The sequence below is a fragment of the Limulus polyphemus genome, unplaced genomic scaffold (genome assembly GCF_000517525.1).
Source record: "Limulus polyphemus unplaced genomic scaffold, Limulus_polyphemus-2.1.2 Scaffold555, whole genome shotgun sequence".
Taxonomy (NCBI): domain Eukaryota; kingdom Metazoa; phylum Arthropoda; class Merostomata; order Xiphosura; family Limulidae; genus Limulus; species Limulus polyphemus.
This window is the reverse complement of record NW_013666165.1, coordinates 27,612-42,021: the sequence shown is the minus strand read 5'-3', so window position 1 is coordinate 42,021 and position 14,410 is coordinate 27,612. Positions and strand designations below refer to the sequence as shown.

The following is a 14,410-nucleotide window of genomic DNA, read 5'->3' as shown; positions in this document are numbered from 1 at the left end:
ATACAATTCAATAAAAATAAAAATGAGATTGTTTCTAGTCTCGAAATTACTAAAATAATAACTTATTACACAAGGTTAAAAAGTGGTAAAATCCCCGATGTGACTGGAAAACAATCTCATACACTCTACATATTTCGACGTATATCTTGCATCATTCTCAGTAGTGTAATGTTTTGCAAAAAATAACTCTTATTTATACAATTATCAAAACAATTTACATATTAAAGAATTTCACGCCATCTGCCGACAACATTTCCATCAGGTCCATCATCCTTATTCAATAACTTAAATTTACTTTTTTTACATTTAATTATCTCAATAGATTCACGTATATTCATACCAATTAACTTTTTAACCTTGTACAGTAAATTATTATTTTAGTAATTTGGAGACTGGAAACAATCTTATTTTTATTTTTATTGAATTATATGTAAAATAATCGTTGTTTTTTTAAAATAAGTTTTAGTTTTCAAGATTGAACATTACACACGTGCCAAAAATTTTTGAAAAATAAAGTATACTGTTAAATATGTATTGCGAAACTCCCACCTATTCTCTAAAGTTGTAGAAGGTTCTCGATTCTCGAGTGTAAGAATCAACAATATATGTGTGTACGTAAACGCTAGTGTTAGCATCAGTATTGTTACGTAAAACTGAAATTTCAAGAAACTCTCCACACGCCTATAAATATAACCAGTGCGACGCGCCAAAAAAAGTATTCATTATTGGTTTGCTATAGTTTGTGTGCTATAAACCTCAGAAGCTATAATTGTGATTAGCGCTTATTAATCGGAAAACTTGAGAGATTTGACCATGAACATTTATGAAGTTTGAACATTATATACCATTTAACTTCAGTGGATTCACATCGGACATTAGTACTTTTACGAATATATTATATAGCGTCAGTGGTAAAAAAACTCGACCTGTAATCGGCGTGAGAAGACCACAGAGCTAGCTAGCTCCTTATTAAGTGAATTGTACTTACGTTAACTCAAAATTAACTCGAGACTAGAAAAAAGACTTTATATTGCTTGTAACTTTGTGAAACTTTGGTATATAAATCATTGTTTGTAATAACTATTTGTAATAACTGTTATTGTAAATTGTATTGTTGTCTGTATATTAAAACATATTTGTATTAAAAAGAAATCTGTGTGTGTCAATCTTGTTGGCAAAAATCCTAAATTCGAGATAAATCGGCATGTATTTAACTATTAAATTATCATTTAGCTCGATTTCAGATCATTCGAAATTGTAATACGTAACAATGTTTATTTTATTTTATGCTTGTCTTCGCGTCCGGTATTCTGTGTGCCGGTTTGCAAACGCTCTTCATGAAACTTCTGCATACGTTTTAGCAAATTACGTAATAATGTATTTGGATTGCACCAAAATACTGCAATACTTTTGTTCTTTATAAGGGCATACCAAAACAGGAAAAAAGAAACTGTATTGTCAAATCTCTCTTATACATCAGTTAAGAATAACACGTGATGAAAGTCTGTCAGTAAATTTATACTTGAAGCAGTGTTTATTTCCAAGTGTGTTTTTAATAATAAATTAGTTTACGTCTTTGCTGGTGGGACTTTTCCATAATTACAATATTCTACACAGAGCGCTATTTTTCTAACATTAATGAAACTTTGGATGACTTCTAAATAACTTTAAAAAGGTATGTTCTTCGAATAGTATAGGCACATTTGATTGTTATGTCGTAACTTGAATATAATGCACAGTTTGAAAGAAATTCAAAATTCTATTAAAATGAATTTTAAGGTCGCAAACTTATAGTTGGGTTTACCTTTTTTTTACTTTTGCAGAAAGCAACTGTTCACTTCATGACGAAATCTCTGAAAGTCTTTTGGAGGACACAGTCACAAAGATCATAAGAACCTCTTTCGTGGTTATTCTTTATGATGGTTAGTGGATTATTTTACTTCTTTGTAGATGAACATTTTAGAAATAATTATTTATCATCCTAAAGATATAGCAGGAATTACTAAATTATTTATAAAAATGTATCGAAGCTTATATTTTGTGAGTTATTTGTTTTTTGCAAGTCTAAAGTTCAAAGGGTAAAATATTAGGCTCATTCCATCATTGCCATAAATGTTTTTATTAAGGAATATTGCTATGTATTATCAAATGTCATTTTTGTGTTGATAAGTAACTGTTTGTTGAACACAAATAATCAAAATATTATCTAATATATGTTGGAAGTTATTAGTTTGTTTTGATATAATGCTGTGCAATAGACCATGTGCTGGGATGGAACTCAAAATATTAGCGTTATAATCTTCAAAGCTAACAGGTGAGATACGTTAGATTATGTTGGAAACAAAACATTCCTGATTAACCTTTATGATGTTTACAAAGACAACCTAAGTAAACTGGTTATAGTTTTAACTGATTCTTTTCTTTATACTTTACTAAGAACTTGGGTAGGTCAAGTTTAAGAGTTTTAAGCAATGTGCTGAACTATATTTTAAACATTTAATCTATCTATGGTGGTTAAACAAACCCTGAAAACATTTAGGCTTCCGCATGTTTAACTGATAACCAACATTAATAGTTAAGCCAAAGCGACTATACGTTACAAATCTTCACGAACTGGGACTATATAAAGTACAAATTCTAAGTGACAGCTTCTCATGTTTCCTTATCATATTCACGTTGTTTGTCAGTGCTGTTACAGATTATTAATAGTTTTATATGATATCAGAGTCCGTGTTTTATTTACACCATTTAGCATTACATAAAACGATTTCTGAAGGTAGCCATGCCTCTTTCAGAGGTTATGGCTTACTTTCTGAAAACGCAGGATATTTATGTGAAGACTATAGTTGAATAACCAGGGTCGTACTACTTACAATACATTAGTTATCGTTCAAAGGGCTTGGGTAATTGATCCACAAAAATGTAAAGTAATGATCTGTTAATCAGTAGTTAGTGTGATATTACATCACAGTAAGACTGGGGATAATTTTAATACGCATCTTTCTTTACTGGCCTATTACGGGCTTCCAGCGAAAAGAGTATACTGTAGTAGGATTTCAACCGCAATACTTTGCGTGTTGTATGCCGCTGCCGATGCGGTGTTTCACTAAGTACCAAAGCCCATAAAGTCGATTGGAATTACAACACATAAAGTCTCAGTTGAAACGTTATTTATAAGACATTTAATGTTATGGTGTACAATGTCTAATTTGGCGAAGAGTGTTCAGAAATCTATATAGGATCAGTAATGAAAGACGTGATAAAAACCATCATCAATATTATTGTGATGTAACTACGACCAACAGATCACGCTTCGCCAGCTTAGGCCTTTTTTGTCATAAATGTGAAATGATGTTGTGTTAACAACAATTACTATCTAATGTTGATGAAAGTTCACAATGAAAGTTTTGTTTTTGATCAGGTCACTATATTAACTATTTTGTGAATAAACTTCACGGATCAAGAGTGAGCACGATTATCCAATGGTTGGACACGTCGTCCAAAGAGGCCCTTATCGCCACCTATAAGAAATACAGGAAAACAATGCACGAACTTCGAAAACAACGTTCTTATATAAATGTCATTTGTCTTGTCCATTCGAACTTTGAATTTTTTATGGATATGGTAAATATATAATTACTGTATTACTATTATATAATTATTGTTATAGACATATGATAAATGCCAGCTTAACTATAAAAACGAGGTCTTTAAAACAACAAATTCATGCACACTAATATACTAGTGAAATCCATATTCATAGCAGGATATCGTTTTAAACAATTTTAATTGGTAAGGTACCGATCAATTTACTCACAATATGGTAACTATTGTATAGAATGGTAAGGTGCTGATCAATTCACTCACAATATGGTAACTATTGTATAGATTGGTAAGGTGCTGATCAATTTACTCACAATATGGTAACTATTGTATAGATTGGTAAGGTGCTGATCAATTCACTCACAATATGGTAACTATTGTATAGATTGGTAAGGTACTGATCAATTCACTCACAATATGGTAACTATTGTATAGATTGGTAAGGTACTGATCAATTCACTCACAATATGGTAACTATTGTATAGATAAGAGACCAAAGTAAAGCACAAACTGACTTTAAAGTTTTGTTTTTCGTCGCAGGCAGACAGCGACTTTAAGGAACTTTCTTGGGCTAGATACCTAATTGTTGAAGATCCTCACAAAATCGCTAAATACCTGAGTACTTATCCCATGGTAGCATGCCAAGTGTACAGTATCTATAAGCGACATCGAAGCAGAAAACTAACAGAGGTGAGAACATGTAAAATTCATTAAAGAATTTACAAAATAAACAGTCAGCAAGAATTTATTACTACAGTTCATGCTGTGTTCGAAATCATGTTAGTTCGTAGAAACCGTTTTCAAAGAAACATACATTTCTATAAATTCTAAGTAATGATACAATTAATATTCCTTTTTCTTTGTTTTGCTAACATAGTGCCCCCAATGGCACAGCGGTATGTCTGCGGACTTACAACGCTAGAATCCGGGTTTCGAAACCCGTGATGGGCGGAGCACAGATAGCCCATTGTATAGCTTTGTGCTTAATTACAAACAAGCTAACGTAGTAACAATGAAATATTAAGAATGCTATTTTATAGTTGTTGGATTTTTTTTCTGTATTATTTGCTCAGTGGCGGTGACGGCATTATCAAATTCAAAACTTTTGCTAAGAGTAACAACATTCTATTTACTCAAAACCACTAACAATATTTGGAGAAACGGCGATGCCGCTTGCTGATCCAGAGGTTTCTTTTCATTCCTGTAATACTCCTCCCACACTCGAGCCGGGCGTGGCCATGTGGTTAACACGCCCGAACTGTGAATCCGAGTATTTATGGTTCGCGAACCGTTGCTACAAAAATCCTCTCCGTAATTCGGTGCCGTGAATGTACTAAAAGAGAGAAGGTCAAATTTAACTGTTCGGTCAAATAAAAGAAACCCAAGAGATTGTGGGCGCTGTTCACTAGCTGCCCTCGCTCTTAGTCTATCAGTTCAAAATTGGGAACGACTATGCGCAGAAAGCCCTTGTGTAGCAATTTTAAACAAACAAATAAACGTGCTGTACTAGTAAGTTTACTAATGTTATAATCGCTGGCATTGTGAACAGTTGGTGTCTGCGATAATGCTGAGAACTAAAGAAAGTATTTTGATCGATCAACGAAAAATAACACCATTGGTATAAAATCAAAGTTCATAATAATAATGTTATTTTTGATCACGTCACTGTATTAAAACTATTTTGTGAATAAACTTCACGGATCAAGAGTGGGTACGATTATCCAATGCTTAGATACGTCATCCAAAAAAACACTCACCGCCAAGTTTGTAATGATGGTTAGCTAAGTTGTATTTAAGCAACTTATCACCACTCACGTGCGCAGGGAGGGGATTCGGTCGAACCCCTTATTTTTGTGATTTAAAAAATTATTGCTCATATAGTTATAGCGCAGCTTCTTATGATAGTCTACATTCTTCTGGTGAAGCATTAGCATTTTTTGACTTAAAATAGTCGGATGCAATGGCTTCTGTTGACACTTTGTAATTGGAAATCCGAAGCCGTATTGCTACTGTCAGGTTTTGTAGGCCGGATTCTTTGTAATAGGTGTCTGTGCCTTGTTGGCGATAAATTTCAATAATAAACAAACAGCAACACAGTACACTTGTTTTAAAATAATATATTAAAACAAGTCAAAATTATATCAAGTAGGCGGTAGCACTGTCTATGTAGGAATGGCTAGGATTGTTCATCGAAAGGGTATTTTAAATATCTCCTCACTAGGTCATCATAACTTTACAATACTATACAGTGTTTCCTTTTATAACAATATATATGTAATGACTGAGTGACAAGTTTTGGGAATGTATCTAAATATCACAGCAAAAAGTTTGAATTTCTTGTTCTTCTTTCTTCTGTTTCTTTTTATTACATGTTAACTCAAAAACCAAAACAATGATGTCAACCAGTTTCACTGAGGTGACACAGTTTCAAACGGATTATCCGCTTTTATAACTATCATTACCTTGTAGTAATTTAAAAAAAATCATAATTCTAGTGTAAACAATGTTATCATTACCTCTTGAAGATAGCTTTCTTACAGAGATTTGATGTTCCTTTAGAAAGCTTAAATACAGTGTGAAATAGGAATTACCAGCTAATAATAGATAAACAATAGATATTATAGTTGGAGCCTCATTGTATTTAGAGTGGCCCGGCATGGCCAGGTGGTTAGGGCATTCGACTCGCAATCGGTGAGTCGCGGGTTCGAATCCCCGTCACACCAAACATGCTCGCTCTTTCAACCGTGGGAGCGTTATAATGTGACGGTCAATTCCACTATTCCACTATTCCACCAAGAGGTGGTGATGACTAGCTGCCTTCCTCTAGTCTTACACTGCTAAACTAGGGACGGCTAGCGCAGCTTTGCGCGTAATTCAAAACAAACAAACAAACATTGTATTTAGAACTTTATTAAAAGTACAACCTTCCTATGTCTATTAAAACATTGCATTAAAAAACAAAGAAAAACTTTTTAAAAAGGAAGAAAATATAAGGATGGCTAATATCAATCCTTCAAAAACAATACAAATAAGATATTGGGATGTCATTTGCATCATCCCCACATAATATCGCAGGCAAGAATTAACATATAGCAACATATACAACTATTCAATCACAATTCAGTTTAATTCATCCTATTTTTTTGTCTGTTAATATTCTACTACACTGTGTGCCTGTGCTATTATGCAGGGATGATGCAAATGTCATCGCTACTATCTTATTCGCATTGTTTTTGAAGGATTGATATTAGCCATCCCTACATTTACATCCTTTTTTGAAAACTTTTTACTTTACTTGTACAAATTTGTTCAGAGCTAACAGTTATCTCTCTTTCTTCAAAGCATTCTTCAGTGTACCAAATATATTTATGTTACTGAAACTTTTTTGCCACACTGCCATGAAGTTAATTTGAACGTTCGGCATCTGCTCTCTGCCGATTGAATAGCTACTTGAGGTGAAAACAAACCGAAGAAAGACTGGCTTTAATTCATAATCGTTATAACACTGCTATCAACACTGAAACTGTGTGTACGTTTTTTTTTGTCGAAAAACACCCCAGAAGAATGGAACATGCTAGCATGTTATTTCAGTAGTGCATTGATGTACGTATATGAGAGTCAATGTTTGAAATGGCTAATATACTATTTTTGTACTTAGTTGTTTAAATTACTAATATAACTTAACAATTAATAACTACTCTGCATGTAGATAGTGCAGTACTTTACTATAATAAAAAATAAATATTTATTTTCATTTAAGTCTAGCTTCCCATGTAGTATTACAACGGAATGGTGATTTGTTGACTTTTCATTGGATATTTGTGGGTTATATGTTAACAGCCATACAAGTGTTTAATCTATATTTCATGCAAAATTGCTTCTAGATTAAATCTCATAGCACCTATTGCTTTTTAATTTTCTGGGGAGGATCTTGCCCTCAAACACCCAAAGTATTAGCATGCTTTGCGTGCTGATTGTGCTTCGCACAATATATGTTGCCTTTTCATCTCACGAATTAGAACCCTACTTTCAAACATTATGTATCACCTATTAACTTTTTAATAGTTTAGTTGTGAAATAATAATAAATACACTAACTTTTCTCATCTTCATTTTTTAATTTCTTTTTTCTGGCTTTGTAAAATAATAACAAATATATAATTATATTACTGGTTGCTTTTCCTATCAGACCACTGATGACTACGTTGTTTAAAGTTGTTTGACTTTAAAGTTTGCTTGACAAGGCGTGACAGCAAGTCCATTGCGGAAGTAAACTTCTGGCGTATGATTATGACAACACCAAACATTGCATATGTGTACATAAAACCTTTGACGTGTGATTATGACAATACCAAACACTGCATGTGTGTACATAACTGTGTTAATTTAGTCAGCATTTGTCGTTTTAGTCTTAGTCTTGTTTGTAAAAGTCAGTAGAATTTTATTCTAGTTTTAGTCATTGAATTATATTTAGTTATAATCTTAATCTCGTCAACGAAAATGATCAAAAGATTTATCTAATTCCAAAGTCACTGAATTGTTCAGTCACTCAATCTACTTCCAAGAATTGTGTGACTTTTTATTCCAAGTATGCAGTGATATGTGATATATTATATGTGTGATAGTGCTCTACTGTTACAAGAAATCTCCAGAGAAACTAATATGTATTTTGTCGTTTTGGAAGCTCATGTTTATTTTTCATTCGTCAGTACTTGTTATTCTCGATATGTGGCGATAGCTATCTCTCCTTGAATAGTCCTGTATTTGTTTTGACTTTAATTAAGTAAAACTAAGTATATGGAGACTGTGTATAAGGGTGAGTGCCTGTCGTGCTGATAGGAATTCCCTTTCAAGTATGTTCTAACAGCATGAATGTCCTAATGATATATTGATATAAATATTGTACTCAAGTATTGTGAGACGTACGCAAACTAGACATCAGGACATGATACAATATTCTACACTTTGCAATCTGAGGGTCGCGAGTCCAATCCCCGTCACCGAACATGCTCATTCTATATGGCTGCTAACTGGGCTAGCCACCTGTGTGTAAAAATATCTAGCTTACAAAAATACTGGCCGTCCCATAATTCGATGGAACTAAGGTTTAAATGGAAGAAAAAATAACGAGTGTACAAATCCACAAACGCTTTCCTGACCAGGTCCGGCATGGCTAGGTGGTTAGGGCGCTCGACTCGCAATCTGCGGGTCGTGGGTTCGAATCACCGTCCCACCAAACATGTTCACCCTATCAGCCTTGGGGGCGTTACATGTTCCGGTCAATCCTACTATTCGTTGGTAAAAAAGTAGCCCAAGAGTTGGCAGTGGGTGGTAATGACTAGCTGCCTTCCCTCTTATATTTCACTGCTAAATTAGAGTCGGCTAGCGCAGATAGCCCTCATGAAGCTTTGCGCGAAATTCAAAACAAACAATTACCTGACCAATATTTCCATGATCAACCTAACTTTAAGGAACGATAACAATCTATATAACATATCCAAGATAAAAAAATACAATACAATCACGAAAACACTTTTTAAAATTAAAAAAAACGAATTCGAAGTTGTTATAGGTTTGTAATGAAAGTGACTTGTTTTGGGGGCGAGATTAATAGTTACAATCGTTTGTTTAAATTCGGGTCTCTCGAAAGAACACGAAAACCATATTAAGTAATATGAGCTTACCATATTCACTCAAAATAACCATTCTTATTTGAAATTCTAGTATTGTAATAATCATGTTTTAATAAATTGACTTTAATATGTTTTGTTATATATTATCGAAAGCACTACGAGTCTCTTCTCACTTATAGAATTAGCATATTATGAAATAGGAAGCCACAAAAAAGCCATGCTTGAGTTTGCGAGTATGATATGAAATATTAGCTTGCTAAATAAAAGTCCGTTTTTGTGCATAATTAAACATCCTTTTGCGCACGAAACGCTTGAAGTCGAATGATATCACGTGATTGATCTAATTCAGGTCCAGTCCGAACGAACTCGTCTCTCAAGGCTCACGCGTATTCATTTTTTTTCCATTATTCACGCATTTACAATAATCATTAGAAGATGAATAATTATTTTTAACTTCACGCTGCTGCAAAAAATAACTCACTGTCTCAGTTATTCGGAATAATTTCATATTGAGCAGAGTAATTTACAATATTGATTATAAATGGAAAATAAATGAGGACCAAACTAGGCTGAAGTCTTACATGAATACAGCACAACAGTTACTGTCTGTAATGAGCATTAGTAAATCGGGAGTATCGCCTAATGGCCTAATCTATATTTAAGGAATTACCAAAAATTGAATTAAAACGCATTCAAATATAAATTTAAATAACAAGTCTTAGTGTAGTTTAACTTCTTTTAAATTTTGATTTTTGGTGTTTCCAATCTGAACAACACTTCATGCGACACTCAACGCCAGCTCGGAGATTTCAACAGTCATACAAAAAAGTATAATGAGTCCATCTGTATTTGATGCCAATGCGACTACTCTTAGATATATAACTGTCTTTAAATTTTTCATGTCTGTTATGTTTGATCGGTTTTCCTTTCATCCATTCTCATTCCAAACTCATATAAAAGTTAAGCTCAGTATCCTAGCCATTTGTACGAAATGTATTAACATCGGAATATTTCCGAATCATTTTAAGTCTTTTTAACTGATACATTAACCAGTTCTATCTCTCTCTTTCCTTTTTTTTTTTTTCTAACACCTTTTGTATCCACCGAAACTTTCCCACACTGCAATTGCATTCGTTTGTTATATATACTTATATAAAAGCTCTCTTTTCTTTCACACAAGATGGATGAGGAAAGAAAAACCTGTTTAAAACTTGGCATTGGCTTTATTCCACGATAGTTATGTTTTGTGTTTGTCACATGCAGAACATTTTATCTTTTCTGTTAATTCGGGTCTTGGACAATCAGCTGGAGCTCTTAAGTATTTTCTCACGTCTTTTATTGAAGATAACGAAGCTTACAAATACGATCGCGCTACAAAGTTTACATAACAAATGGTCAGCAAATTTATCACTGTATACATGCGAGAATACAATGAATACAAACGAACGAGGAGTCAAATAGAGAAAGAGATATGAATGGTAGCAGAAAATATATGCAATAGTTCTAAGCGTTTCATAGCAGAAGAGTTATAAGGTGCGTCTTAAAAAAGGTGTTTAGAATGAATGACAATCTTTATGAATGAACAAAAAATAATAACAGATCATCATAGTTGTATACTTGAATAGGAGTATTCATATGCGTTATGTAAAGACGAAACGTGTCCAGAGACGTTCAGTAAAAGACTTAGGCGTAGGTTTTGAAACATTAGCAAGTACTGTGAAACATATGAAAATTTATAACTTAACAGTGTAAGTGTGAGATGTGTGTAAAGTTATAAATCTGAAAGAGGCAAGATAAGATAAGAGTATTGAAACTGGTAACATTGAATATATATATATATATATATATATATATATACTTACAAAGTCCGAAAGAACAAGAATTAAAAGTGTCATGATGGCAAAAACGGAGGGTTGTGTATATGTAAGACACAGATGAATAAAATGATTGTGAATATGCATGCAAAATTATAAATATAATACTCAAATGAAAAGTTATACATGTGCAAGAAGCTAGGTAGTACAACAATTAAAAATGTACAGAGTTGAGTACGTTATGTTAAAATTATTTTGAATATGCAAATCAGTAAGTTATGTGCCAACCGCAATGATATAAAGTCGTAGTGAAACGACATGTATCAGAAATACACGTTGACATTGTTTGGCGTTTCGTAAGTAGTGTGATGCCACAGAAAATTGATTGCTTTAGGAAGAGTATGTAACATCCGCAAAATTTTCATGCACTCACGTCGTAAAGACGTTTTCAGATCGAGGACTTAGAATTCCAAACAAAGGAATGTAGATCAACTTGGGGTATCAGGACCATCCAGAAAGAGACCTGCAACAAGTCGTACCCCTGCTGTGGTAAGCAAAGTGTGGCGTCTTGTAAAAGATAAAAATCCACGAACAAATATTTCAATGGCAAAAGCCGTCCACGTGTCCTAGGCAATAGACTCAACATAATCAAGAAGTTCCTCCTTCTGTAAATGAGGCCAACAGGGTATAGGTTCATCAAGATAAAGCTTCTAGTCATACCTTCCATTCAATCGTCTCATGCCTGATGTAGCTGGAGAACAAAACGGATTTTCTTGCTGTTCCATACGAAGACATTCTGGTCAAGTAACCTTTGGATTTCTGTGCGATGGTACGATTGAATTAGGCGCTGGGAAACCGTCGTTTTTATACAGTAACCGGATTATGAACAAATGGTGTGATTTGGACATGAAAGCCTTACGATGGAGCCTTTTGCAATTGTCAATTGGCTATTGTCAAGGGACATGGTCGTAAGATAGGGCATTACTGGGCGTGACGACATGTACTCTAACGACGTGGAGAGGTTCTAAAGTTGTTTTAATGTAACGCACTCAACCTCTGTACAACTGATAGGATTGAGAGGTTACACATATGCATGGGGTAGGATAGACTAGTTAAAACATGAAACTCACGTGCTTGAAAGGATATGACGTGCAAGATTTAAGTACAGCGTAACATTTATGAAAGTATAAGTTAATAAGATTGAAATATTATACAAATGCAGGAGACAAATTAGCAAAAGTGATATAAGCGTATGGCTGATAGGGTTCAAGAGTTTGGTATATGGCTGAAAGGATAGCACCTGCGCACGCATGTACGAAAATAATTACCTGTTCACACATGATACACAAACCCCCCCAAAAAATTCCATTTGATATCCTCCACGTGCGAAATTTTAAAAGGCTTAGCAACCTATGTCAAACAGCAACTGAGTACAAAGGTCGTAACTAGAAGAGGTAATTGTTTGCTTCTATGCTTTAAGAAAAGTAAGTTTAATAACTTATTTCTAAACAATAATAATAATATATATATATAATGTATAATAATTGAAATGCTGCTGCATTTTACTAAATACTAGTCTAATAAAACACAGCCAAGATAGGGTCACTTTGTAAAGACTAAAGGTCAATTTCATATTATTGGATAGGGTAACATGAGTGCAAGTGCACCACGTCATTACAACTTCTGCAATATTAGCCAGACACGGCTGAAAGGGCAATATAATAAAAATAATAAATATATATAAATGTATAACGTTATGAGATTTAAGGTATTTAGTCTAAACATTTATGTTTTCGTGTTATAATTTGTAGCCATTCTAGAACGAAAGGAGCATAATTTAGATTTATTTCCTATTTTTTTATGTTGGTTACGAGATCGGTCAAATCTATCGAACCCGTAGAGATTAGTTAGTGAAAATAACAAATAAAAGATAAAGTTTTTCTTTATGTTAAAGAAATGGAGATGACTGACCTTTACGAATAGCATATATGGGTTTTCATATACTATCGACACAGAACACATAAAGTTTATTACATTAAGGTTGTTTGTTTTAGAGAAAGAACACTTCGGATTTTAGCATTGTAAGTCCGTGAACTAACCGCTGTCCCACCAGGAGACATTACAATAAGCACGAGGATTCTGTTTCAAATTAAATTACACAAAAAGCTATAAATCTGCTAATATTATGATGAAAGCAGTAGGACTATAAATACTTGAAAAGAAACGCCTTATTTCGTCTTTTATTATTAAATAGAACAGGCCAAAATTAGTCGCAATTATTGTTTTATTTTTGATATGGAGAAAGTTAATCAGATTCTATATATAAAACGAATTTTTCAGTGGCTTATTATCGATATGCCGGTCTGTTTATTTCGATTTCTGGTTTATTGTCACTTTAAATGGCGCTAAAATTTTAAACAGTAGAATTTAATAAGTACAGGTCATTTGAAATAAAAACTTATAATATTATCTTCTAAATAATACACGCTTTTAAAATAAAAATCTTATTTTTTTGGTCGTGTTAACATTGTGTTCATTAAGCAGTTAAGCAATCTGGATTGTAGTCGAAATTTTCGTTGGGTTAAGTCTTGTCATTTTCATGTTAAACACTGCATTTCTGTGTTATGTTTTGACTTCGTTCAAACAGGAAAGAAAGCATCAACTGCAATTTCCAATTTCTGATCGGCGAACCGTGATGAAGAACATTAATTGTAGTCTTTGTACTTTGTTCCACGAACCGTGATGGAAAAACCTACACTGTGGTCTTCAATCTTTGTTTCACGAACCGTGCGAAAATCAAAATCATGTTCATTAAATTAGTTTGTTTGTTTGTTGTTGTTGTTGTTGTTAATGCTTATAGCAGGCGCTTGTAAATGTATTACTGTTACGTATTAGAATTTCAAATAGTCTGAAATTGAGTTAAATGATGCTTTAAATTTAGTAGTTAAATTGTACTTTGGAGTTAGCATTTAAGTAAAAGCTGATATATATAGTCAGTTTATGATATTTGGCAACAAGATTGATACATACAGTTTTCTCTTTTAACACAAGTACGTTTTAATATACACACAACAATACAATTTACAATAACAGTTATTACAAATGGTTATTACAAACAATGATTTATAAATAAAAGTTTCACAAATTTACAAGCAATATAAAGTCTTCTTTCTAGTTGGGAATAGAACTTCCTTGATATCTTATCGAAGGTACACGATGAGGGAGTTGATTATAGGTACAATTCACTTAGTAGGGAGCTAGCTAGCCACGTAGTTCTCGTGATCAAACGCCGATTACAGGTCGAGTTTCACCGATGACGTTAGGCAATGTTTTCGTAAAAGTACTAATGTCCAATGAGAAT

General features: G+C 33.4%; 1 protein-coding gene across 1 annotated transcript in view; it reads left to right on the top strand.

Moving 5' to 3' along the window:
* Positions 1–14,410, top strand: part of LOC106459075 (glutamate receptor ionotropic, delta-1-like) — a 50,039-nt gene that overhangs the window by 15,119 nt on the left and 20,510 nt on the right. Inside the window, exons 2-4 of the mRNA XM_022385476.1 lie at positions 1,824–1,922; positions 3,422–3,624; positions 4,144–4,293. Of these exons, the coding sequence (XP_022241184.1) occupies positions 3,544–3,624; positions 4,144–4,293 (231 nt within the window). The 5' untranslated portion in view covers positions 1,824–1,922; positions 3,422–3,543. The remainder of the gene's footprint in view (positions 1–1,823; positions 1,923–3,421; positions 3,625–4,143; positions 4,294–14,410) is intronic.